The sequence below is a fragment of the Dermochelys coriacea genome, chromosome 5 (genome assembly GCF_009764565.3).
Source record: "Dermochelys coriacea isolate rDerCor1 chromosome 5, rDerCor1.pri.v4, whole genome shotgun sequence".
NCBI lineage: Eukaryota > Metazoa > Chordata > Testudines > Dermochelyidae > Dermochelys > Dermochelys coriacea.
Window position 1 is genome coordinate 49,772,924 of NC_050072.1, and position 12,146 is coordinate 49,785,069.

Genomic DNA, 12,146 nt, shown 5'->3' on the forward strand with positions numbered 1-12,146 from the left:
AAAGAAAGTTGTGTCCTAGGCTGCCTTATCTTTTCTGACAAAGCTCTGCTGGGCTGGAGCAGGGACAACGTGTGTCTCCCTCCTAGCCACACCTCCAGATTGCCCACTTCTCTCTCACAGCTCTGTCTCTATGCTCTCCCACACTGCAGGCTCCGGACCTACAGAGTGTTCTTTGAAGAGCCAAGAGGGATGATGTGGAGGCAGCTAAGCCCCACTTCCACATGGACTGGTGGAGAGCTGCACACATAGGGGACCACTCTTTACATGAATACCAGGGAGACAATCCAGACCTGAATAAAAAAGTGAGCATTTGGCCTGTAGTAAGTATGGAGTTTGTGGCATTCCATACACACAAATGGAGAAGAACTAATGCTCACCTTCATTTGAATCACAAACCGTGAAGTCACATGCAAAGCGAGATTTCCCTAATAAAACTTTGGGTGAAGAACATGAGTAAGAACGTGACCGGATTCCAGAAAGTATCGATTCCTAGAAGAAATCAAAATGAAGGGGAAAAGCACATTAATTTTAAAGAAAGGCAATTGGTATTACAGGAAAGTGTGTGTGTGTGCAAATCAGAGCAAGAAAAATCCTACATTATTTCAATTTGGTGGGGACCAAAGTCTGAACAGTGATGTTATTCTGCTATATCAGATGGCCAGTTATCTTCCCTGCCTTTTTCTGGTGGTACTTGAACATGGTGTTTTCAGAGCAGAAAAGACCAGTGTTCCATCTAGCTCGGTATTCTGTCCCCAGCTATGATCTGGATTTTCCAGAGGAAGAAATTAATCTCTCTTCCCTTTCCCTTATGTTTATCTAATTGTGCCTGGATACCAGGACTGGAAATCTCCTACCCCAGCTGATGATTAGTTATTGATATGCCTTGAAAGCAAAGTCATAATTAACTGTGCAAAACCCATTTCTTTTGAGAATTTAAATCAAACTAACATTATCTGATTTTTGTGGTTCATTAAATACATGGACTTGCATTAAAAAAAACCCCGGTATTTTCACTACTATACAGATATGTTATTGACACGCTAAGTGCACAGGTGGCTTCACAGATAAAATAATATTCTGTTTGTTTCAATTCCAGATCTCAAGTCAACTTTAAAGGCTCTGAAAGAAACAATAGTGATGGTCTGCGCTCTATCAGATGGAAGCTTGCATCATGACACCAACAATGACTATATACAGCATAAAGTGCAGTCTTTTCTCCAAAGAGGACACTATGTGACTGAGTCACTGTTGCATGAAAACTGAACTACTTTTCACCCCTACTGAGGACCGTCATTTGAAATCATTGGCACAGATAGCATTGACATTGCCTTACAAATGCATTGCTCACAATGTACCTGGCCTAGAAATACTAACAGGAATTTCCATCATGCACTTGCAGCAAAGAGTTCTATGTTGCAAAAAAACTTTGCTGAGCCTTGAGTTCCAAAATATTGTGAAAACAGTATGTTGATTTGCAGGATAAATACTGTTGAGCATGTTGGAAAACATCTGGGAGGAAAACCATTTATGTTTCAACTGAGAATTTTGCTAAACTGCTTGATAGAAAGAAATCAGTGTTTTTTAAAAATAGCTCTCTTGCATTTAGGTTTAGTAGTTTTTTCCTCTGGTATCATCTTTCCCCCTCCCCTTATATGAAAAATCAGGTAAAGCCCAGTGGCAGCCAGGACTTTTTATCTCTTTGATCAAATAAAAATAAATCTCATGCCTATGAATAAAAGAGAAAAGAACTCTGTGTATGTGTTTGACGTTTCCAGAAATAGCCAAAGGTTCAATGAAGTTACAGTAGCCAGAATATCTGTGGGAAGCATTAGCAGAGAAAGGAGCTTGTATTAGTCAGTGTACAAAATTCAGCCAACTAGACCCTCCTCCATGACTGTCTTTTCAAAAAAATACTTGTTTGTAAAGGCATTAACCTTCCTCGTGTGCCATAGAGAATACCGGGCACAATTTTCCTCTCTGTTATATCAGTGTAAATTGGGAAAGGTTTCGTTGACTTCTGTGGAGTTAATCCAAATTTATACAAATATAATTGAGAGGTGAATGTGGCCCTTCAAATACAAATTCTTATATATTTTCAACAACTTAGTTGAAAGCAAAATAAACAAAACCAAAATGATATCCAAATACCTTTGACTGCAGATTGTTAGAGTCCATCATGTGGATGCTATAATCTAGATCAGTGCTTGTCCCAGAAGAAGCTAATTCATGCCTGCTGCCAGCCACGGTCACTGAAGAACTGAGAGAAGGGTAGCGAACATGGGATCTGTCAGAAATCCCTTCACTTCCACTGTCTACTTCAAGGTCATCAAGACTAGAACTAAAGCATACAACAAAATGTATGGAATGTAAAGCAATCTAATTATCAGACTTAATGCAACAAGCAAAGCGGAACAGTCTAGTAAATGGTGCTTGGGTTAGTCATGCTCTAGTCCTCAGGTTTGTGGTCCCCCCTTATCATGCCCATGGCTTTACTCCAGTTGCATCTTGCAGATACTTTAAAATGTGGTCATGTTGTAACCAGGCCCAGATACAAGTGGCTTAGCACCAGGGGTCCTTACCTGAATGCATTTGTAGAGTAAACAGGGTCTTAGATAGCTGCTTCTCTTTTGCTTCTGAACTTCAAAGTCAAGTTTAAGTGAGAAGTTGCATGATAAGAAAAAGTGCAAACAGCCTATATAATGTGGCAATGCTCAGATTATTTTCTCCAACATCTGGTATGCTGAAGGAGTTTTCTAGAAGCCACTTTTTGAGTAAGTCCGATTTTGATTTTAATCCTTCTTTTTTAAAAAAAGATAGAAAAATGAAGGAACATGACAAAGCTTAAAAAACCCAACCCTCACAAAATCAAAAATGAAAACAATTAGAGAATGTTTGATTTACAGATGTTCTTGAATATAACATTACAATGAGATTTCCTAGAAGTACCAACACCACAGGGGTGTTCTCTGCAATCTTTTTGTCCCTTTATCTATATACATAAGCCCATGGTTTCTTTATTAATGTGACTGAAGTGAATGGTTGACTGCTTGCAACAACATTCCAGTCTTCCAGGACAAAATGTTTAGAATATGCATGGTATTTCTCAATAACTACAGATCCAAGCTAGGATTGTAGCATTGTAACTCCTTCACATAGCATTAGAATTCACCTAATTAAAAGATTTATTTTTCAACACAGACCAAAGCTGTTTGATCATTGGACTTCTGGATATTATCCATCCCCACATTTGCCACAAATGTGCCATGTGACATTGGAAAAATAATTTACTTAGGCTATTTGTGTGTCAGTTTGCCCATTTGTGAAATGGGGATAACCTATGGCCCTGTCTACATTAGAAAAACATCACCATTACAACCATGCTGATGAAGTTACACCATGCAAATGCCTAGTGTAGACACATTACACCCATGTGAAGCAGGACTTAGTCTATCCTGGCTTATTACAGTAATTTACAATAGGAGTTGCATGGGCACAAATTTCTCCAATATAGACAGGACCCACATGAAGGTGTTGAAGATTTATTAATGTTTGCCAAGCACTCTGAGGTCCTTGAATGAGGATGTTATTTAACAACAAATTTGTATTATTTTACTGTAGTATTACTTCATACCTGATCTGATCCTGTAAACTGTACTCAGGCAAAACTCCCAATGAATGTTTTAGGGAGGGATAATTTTGAAGTACACATTAAAATTGGGGACAGATCATGTGCTACAGCTGGGGAACATCAAGCACAGCTCAGAAAGAATGTAAACCATAGCTTTAAACCATATTTGTGTTCCCCAATCCTGGAGCAGGTCCTATTCCCAACATAACATAGAGCTGCCTGTAGGAGAATCCTCCAGTGGCTGGACCTGCTGAGTTGGGCTGCTTTTTACCAGTGGAGCAGCAAAAGTAGGCCAAACACACCAGAGATTTGGGTTCATGGTATTAGAGTAGCCCGGTGACTGTCAATCTGCAAAAGTCATATGCATTCAGAAATGTACAATTCCTTTAGGGTCTGTTTGGAACAGGCCCTCCATGGAGAATAACAATTATAAATTGGCTTATGCTTCACTTTCACGGTTTATGATGTTCTGACAAATCTCTCAGTGAAAATTCACACAATTAATAGTTGCCTGGTTCTGTTTTTCTAGCAAGTGTCACACTTTGCAGCACCTACCACAATTTACGCCAAAAAGTATGAAGTCACTTAGAAACCACTTACAGTTTGTAAGAAACAAAAGCCAAAGAAAAACAGAAAAAAATACAAAAGAACCCTTTATAATCAATTTATAAAAATACAGAACTAAATAAAGCACCACATAAAATTTGGGATATAAGTGACTAGGGGACAGTTTTTTGAAGATACTTCAGATTTTCTCTCAGTAGAGATGTTAATATTCCAGGTTTTGTTTTATTTTTCTGAACTAAAATATACTTAGTGTGTGCATATATATATATATATATATAGGTGGGTGTGTGTATATACATATATATATACACAAAACGTGATGCTGATCACCTTGATTTCGAGGATGACGTCAACAATCATAGTTTTTATTAATGGATCTTCATGTGACTCCATAGACCAATTATATCACTGGCCACAGAGCTATTTGCATACTTGTTCCGACTGAGATGCACGTTGTTACCATGCCTGGCATTGTGCTTCCAGCTACTCCATGCACTTCTTCTCAAAGTCACAAAAACCCACCCTTACAGTATAGTTCCATGCAATGCCGTGTGTGTGTGTGTGTGTGTATAAAAAACATATTACTAAACGTTAATCTTTCCCTGACAATTTCATCAAAACAATTCCATACCTTCTTTTTTTCATGTCAGCATAAAGTTGACTTCGTTCCTTATTAAATCCACGAGACTTGAGTGGTAGATATGAACCTGCTGCATACAGATTTGAAGGTGAAGTGAAAGGCTGTGTGCCTACGTTGTCTATGTTATTCATTACCATTTGGTTATCTTCATTTTCTGCATAAATATATTGGCTGCTTTCCTTAAGTGAGACAGCTGATGATGATGATGTCAGGGATGAGTGGGTCTGATCCATGCCTGTTTCAGTGGTGACACTGTCTACGTTAATGTAGTTAACATCCAAATCTCCAACCTGCAGCACGAGATAGATGTGTATTAATGCTACTGAAAAGTACATAACAATGTATCACTAGAGAATACTACAAACTACACTTCTCTGTACCACCGGTTTTTCCTTTATTACTTTTCTGGGGCATAGACATTGGAAACAAACTAATACGGTTTTTCAGGCCTCCAGGTCGTAAGTATATGTGCAACTTGGATAAATACAGATACAAATGGCTGTTCACACACCTAAGTAGCCATTTGCATGTGCCATTATTCAGTTTGCATTCATAAAAGTGGCAGTTTTATGCAGAATTGTGGTGATCAAAGGTGTGTTATTGTACATTTTAGGTCATGACTGACTTTCAGTTGAGAAAATTTGGCCCTAACTACATGCTTTGTGTTGGTCACAAAGAACAATATCAGCTCTTAATGCGATGGGTGACTTTTTCAATGAGAGGTAAAAGAATATGAAGATGCATTTTCAATATCTCTGCCTTCTTCCAAGATTTTCACTTAACAGTATAAAATAATTTCTTACATTTATTTTCTGCCTTTCATCCTGAAGGATCTCAAACTATTTTATAACATATCTATATCTATTGTGACATGGTCAGGCCAGATGGCTACAGAAGAGTGATAGAAGGCAGATATATTAGCCCCAGGTTAAGTAGGTCCCTTTTCCCTGAGTAAGGTAACAGGGAAGGTTCCAGAACAATCAGGAACTTTCTGGAAACAATTAAGGAAGACAAGCTGATTAGAACACCTGCAGCCAATCAAGAAGCTGCTAGAATCAATTAAGACAGGCTAATCAGGGCACTTGGGTTTTAAAAAGGAGCTCACTTCAGTTTGTGGTGTGCATGCGAGGAGCTGGGAGCAAGAGGTGCAAGAAGCTGAGAGTGAGAAGGCGTACTACTGGAAGACTGAGAAGTACAAGCATTATCAGACATCAGGAGGAAGGTCCTATGGTGAGAATAAAGAAGGTGTTGGGAGGAGGCAATGGGGAAGTAGCCCAAGGAGTTGCAGCTGTCATGCAGCTGTTATAGGGGCCACTGTAGATAGCTGCAATCCACAGGACCCTGGGCTGGAACCTGGAGTAGAGGGCGGGCCCGGGGTCCCCCCCATCCCTCCATTCCCCCAACCTCCTACTTGATACCAGAGGAGTTGACCTGGACTGTGGGTTCCACCAGAGGGGAAGGTCTCTGACCTGTTCCCTGATCCACTAGGTGGATCAGCAGAGACTGTGGGGATTGTTGTTCTTCCTTTTCCCCATGCTGGCCAGTGATGAGGCTAACTGAGTGAACTGCAGATTTGAGCCACTAAAGTGGCAAAACTGAGGGCTGCCGTGAACCTCTGAGGCGAGCAAATCCGCCAATAAGCACAGGACCCACCAAGGCAGAGGAGGAACTCTGTCACACTATATATATAATAGAACCTCAGAGTTGTGAACATCTCAGGAATTGAGGTTGTTTGTATCTCTGAAATGTTCATAACTCTGAACAAAACGTTATGGTTGTTCTTTCAAAAGTTTACACTGAACATTGAGTTAATATAGTTTTGAAACTTTACTATGCAGAAGAAAAATTCTCCTTTCCATTTTTTTAATAGTTTACGTTTAATAAGGTACTGTATTGTATTTTTCTTTTTGGGGGAGCAGAAGGTCTCTGCTGCCGCCCAATTGCGTATTTCGGTTCCAAATGAGGTACATGGTTGACTGGTCAGTTCGTAACTCTGATGTTTGTAACTGACGTTCTACTGCACAAGAATCACTTCTACCACCACTGAAGTGCAGCCACCTCTCACTAGAAGTTGGCAGGTGTTTTACAATACATAGCATCTATCCACAATAGTTTACAGCAGGACAAGAGGTGAGGAAGAACAGCACTTTGAATTGAGATTGTGGGGAAAATGTAGATAGATAGGATGCAATAACCCAAAATGTAGTTTGGCAAGAATCTAGTGGAGCTAGTCTCCTTGTGATAAGTAATATAGCACAATTAATAATCACAAGTGGCCAGGACCTCAGTTTTACATCACATCTGGCAGAAAGCACTTCCAACTTTGTGGTACCCTATAACAATAATTGGACATTGGTTTGTCTGGTCACTTATTTTGTATTCCTGTTGAACTGATAATTGAGGGACTTGTTAATTAACAAACATCAGGAAACATGACCCTGTTTTAGATAAGAGGGAATTTAGGTGCAAATAATCAAAGAAGAGGAGCTGTTCAGCTCATAGAAAACCAAAACAAAAAAGCTAAAGATTTACATTTTCATAACTTATTTTGTTTATTAAAAGCATCTAATAAATTAAACAAGACAGACAGAGGAACAAAGTTGCAGTTATTACATAAAAATTAATCGCATGACTAAAAAAATTAATCATGTGAATTAATCACGCTATTAAACAATAATAGAATAGCAATTATTTAAATATTTTTGATGTTTTCCACATTTTCAAATATATTGATTTCAATTTCAACACAGAATACAAAGTGTACAGTGCTCACTTTATATTTTTATTATAAATATCTGCACTGTGAAAATAAAAAATCATTTTTCAATTAACTTAATACAAGTAATGTAGTGCAATCTCTTTATCATGAAAGTTGAACTTACAAATGTAAAATTAGGCACAAAAAATAACTGCATTCAAAAATAAAACAATGTCAAACTTTGGAGCCTACAAGTCCACTCAGTCCTACTTCTTGTTCAGCCAGTCGCTCAGACAAACAAGTTTGATTACATGTGCAGGAGACAATGCTGCCCGCTTCTTGTTTACAACATCACCTGAAAGTGAGAACAGGCATTTGCATGGCATTATTGTAGCTGGCGTCGCAAGATATTTACATGCCAGATGCACTAAAGATTCATATGTCCCTTCATGCTTCAACCACCATTTCAGAGGACATGCGTCCATGCTGATGATGGGTTCTGCTCGATAATGATCCAAAGCAGTGCAGTCAGATGCCATCAGCGGAAAGTTGATTTTCTTTTTTGGTTGTTTGGATTCGGTAGTTTCTGCATCGGAGTGTTACTCTTTTAAGACTTCTGAAAGCATGCTCCACACATCATTCCTCTCAGATTTTGGAAGGCACTTCAGATTCATTAAACCTTGGGTTGAGTGCTGTAGCTAGCTTTAGAAATCTCATATTAGCACCTTCTTTGCATTTTGTCAAATCTGCAGTGAAAGCTTTCTTAAAATGAACAATATGCTGGGTCATCATCCGAGACTGGTATAACATGAAATATATGGCAGAATGCAGGTAACACACAAAGCAGGAGACTTACAATTGTCCCCCAAGGAGTTCAGTCACAAATTTAATTAACGTTATTTTTTAACGAGCATCATCAGCATGGAAGAATGCCCTCCAAATGGTCGCCAAAGCATGAAGGGGCATACAAATGTTTAGCATATCTGGCATGTACATACCTTGCAATGCCGACTATAAAAGTGCCATACGAATGCCAGTTCTCACTTTCAGGTGATTGTAAATAAGAAGTGGGCAGCATTATCTCCCATAAATGTAAACAAACTTGTTTGTCTGCGCGATTGGCTGAACAAGAAGGAGAACTGAGTGGACTTGTAGACGCTAAAGTTTTACATTGTTTTGTTTTCAGGGTGGATAAAATTCCATGATTTTAAAAAAATGGATTTTTTAATTTAAATCGGATTTTTTTGATAAAATGCTTTTTGAGGAAAAAACTTATCTAAAGATCGTTTTAATTAAGATACATTATAGCTTAAAGATATCTCATCATGGAATAGGGATTATAAATTCTAACTCTATAATATGAGACAATATAGTCATGTAATGTTTAAGAAAAGTTTTGTAAATGAGTTCCAATAGTTCAAGAATTAGGGACCCAATCTTATGGGGTTCCAGGGGCTCCTGTATAGATTATTTAGATTAATCTTTCTATCTATCCAATGGTACTCAGTGCTCAGTCTAGATGATAGAGATGCTTAGTTTTGCAGTTCTCAAACTGTGGATGTGTGTCTCCAGAGATAACATACTTGTTAACAGCAAAAATGTGTTTAAATATATAAATAAATAAATAAATAGAAGGGAGAAACAACAGAACACAACCCTATTGTCCCTCTGCAAATTTGTCAATTTTATCAATACACAGTCAATCCCTTACCTCTCTCTAAAAGTGCAAAGTCTCAAAGTTCAATGAATAGAAGATTGTTGGGGGCGGAATAGATCTGGACAAGGAGAAGAAGTCTGGAGATAAATGTGAGAAGGGAGGGACAGGCAGTAGAAACAAAAGTGAAACTGTTTGAGCAGCATATTCCAGAAGTCTTGATGTCTTTCTGAGCATAACCTTCATTGATTTGAGATCTAGCATACAATTCTTTCACTAGAAGGGAAAACCTATAATGGCAGCAGGCCGTAAAAGAGACCCAGTTTGGGAATATTTTAATGAAGTTCCTCTATCTGTGGGTAAGACAAGCATGCGTGCAAATGCAAACAGTGCCACGAAGAAATGCAAGGCCTGGTTGCCCGAATGAAACAACATTATGAGAAGTGTTTCTTCTCAGGAGGAAGCTACATTCAAGATGATGAAAGGAACATGTCTGAACATGCAGGACCTTCAGGTTGGTAAACTTTTTTATTTCAACCTTCTTTCTTAAGGACAGACTGTCTTCCTTCTGGACTATTCTTGAATTCTCATGTTTGAACAAAAAATATAGTTGTTACTCTATGGTACTATCATTTTAGATGCAGTTGTGATAAAAAAAATAAATAGCTGAAACAGGCAGATCTTCCTTTTACAAATTCACCTCTAAAGTAGTACAGAGTGCCAGTGAATGCACTAAGTAATACTAAATGAGCAATATGCTAATAATAATTAAATAACTGCATTGACTTATTTTGTTTAGGAGAATCCATCCTCAACATACAGGATTCAGAAGACTATCCACCTTCAAGATCACCATCATTTTCTATAGTTTCAGAGTTATCTGCCAATGATAGTGTTTCAGTCACATCACATATGTCACATAGCCACAGTGTATATGACCTGTAGCAAAAAGAAAAAAACCCTCCATCATCCAGAAACAATCATAAATAAAAAGAAAAGGAGTACTTGTGGCACCTTAGAGACTAACAAATTTATTTCAGCATAAGCTTTCATGAGCTACAGATCACTTCATCGGATGCATTAGGTGGAAAATACAGAGGGGAGATTTATATATATATATATACACACACACACACACACACACACACACACACAGAACATGAAACAATGGGTTTTATCATACACACTGTAAGGAGAGTGATCACTTAAGATGAGCCATCACCAGCAGCAAGGGGGGAGGGAGGAAAACCTTTCACGGTGACAAGCAAGGTAGGCTATTTCCAGCAGTTAACAAGAATATCTGAGGAACAGTGAGGGTGGGGTGGGGGGGAGAAATGTCATGGGGAAATAGTTTTACTTTGTGTAATGACTCATCCATTCCCAGTCTCTATTCAAGCCTAAGTTAATTGTATCCAGTTTGCAAATTAATTCCAATTCAGCAGTCTCTCGTTGCAGTCTGTTTTTGAAGTTTTTTTGTTGAAGAATAGCCACCCTCAGGTCTGTAATCGAGTGACCGGAGAGACTGAAGTGTTCTCCAATTGGTTTTTGAATGTTATAATTCTTGACGTCCGATTTGTGTCCATTCATTCTTTTACGTAGAGACTGTCCAGTTTGGCCAATGTACATGGCAGAGGGGCATTGCTGTCACATGATGGCATATATCACATTGGTAGATGCGCAGGTGAACGAGCCTCTGATAGTGTGGCTGATGTGATTAGGCCCTATGATGGTGTCCCCTGAATAGATATGTGGGCAGAGTTGGCAACGGGCTTTGTTGCAAGGATAAGTTCCTGGGTTAGTGGTTCTGTTGTGTGGTGTGTGGTTGCTGGTGAGTATTTGCTTCAGACTGGGGGGCTGTCTGTAAGCAAGGACTGGCCTGTCTCCCAAGATCTGTGAGAGTGGTGGGTCATCCTTCAGGATGGGTTGTAGATCCTTGATGATGCATTGGAGAGGTTTTAGTTGGGGGCCGAAGGTGATGGCTAGTGGCGTTCCGTTATTTTCTTTGTTGGGCCTGTCCTGTAGTAGGTGACTTTTGGGTACTCTTCTGGCTCTGTCAATCTGTTTCTTCACTTCAGCAGGTGGGTATTGTAGTTGTAGGAATGCATGATAGAGATCTTGTAGGTGTTTGTCTCTGTCTGAGGGGTTGGAGCAAATGCCAGGATACAGTCCACCAACAGAACAGATGTCGCAGGCAAATTGCTGGATATAGTGTATGAAAGAGAAATTGAGCAGTGTGTAAAAGGTCTAGAGAGTGAAATTGTTAACCTGAGTCTTGATGGGTGGAGCAATGTCCACAATGATCCTATTGTATGTGTCTGTGTGACAACAGAAGAAGGGAATGTCTTCCTTACAGGAACCATTGATACATCAGGAAATGCACACACATTAGAATACTTACAAGAAGTATAACAGTATAAAGTATAAAAGAAGTATAAAAGCTATAACAAACTGGAAAAAAAAATTCAAATGTCTAGTACGCAGCTTGGTCACAGACAATGCTGCAAATGTATCCAAGATGAGAAGAAATTATTTAGAAGAGAGTGAAGAGAGTCCCAAGCTAACAACATATGCTTGCAGTGCTCATTTGATGCACCTCCTAGCCAAAGACTTCAGTGTTTCAGAAATAAAAGCTAATGTTGTTGAAATTGCAAAATACTTCTGTAACAACCACTTTGCAGCAGCTGCTCTGAAAAAAGTGGGAGGAACCAAGCTAACTCTCCCACAAGACATGCGATGGAACTCAGTAGTGGACTGTTTTGAGCATTATATCAAGAACTGGCCTAATCTGATGACAGTTTGTGAACCAACTGGTGAAAAAATAGATGGTACTGTCACAGCCAAAGTTCTCAACGTTGAACACATGCTGAGCTCCCTGAAGCCTATTTCTGGAGCCTTGAACAAAATGCAGGGAAATAGCTGTTTTATTGCTGATGCTATTGAAATTTGGAAGGAACTGAGT

General features: G+C 38.9%; 1 protein-coding gene across 9 annotated transcripts in view; it reads right to left on the bottom strand.

Moving 5' to 3' along the window:
* The window catches only part of ARHGEF28 (Rho guanine nucleotide exchange factor 28), a 207,629-nt gene that overhangs the window by 65,756 nt on the left and 129,727 nt on the right, over window positions 1–12,146 (bottom strand). For all 9 annotated transcript variants that reach the window (XM_043514682.1, XM_038403100.2, XM_038403099.2 and 6 more), the window contains 3 exons: window positions 4,827–5,125; window positions 2,149–2,338; window positions 378–489 (listed from right to left, as the gene is read on the bottom strand). In XM_043514682.1, coding sequence (XP_043370617.1) covers window positions 378–489; window positions 2,149–2,338; window positions 4,827–5,125 — 601 coding nt within the window. The remainder of the gene's footprint in view (window positions 1–377; window positions 490–2,148; window positions 2,339–4,826; window positions 5,126–12,146) is intronic.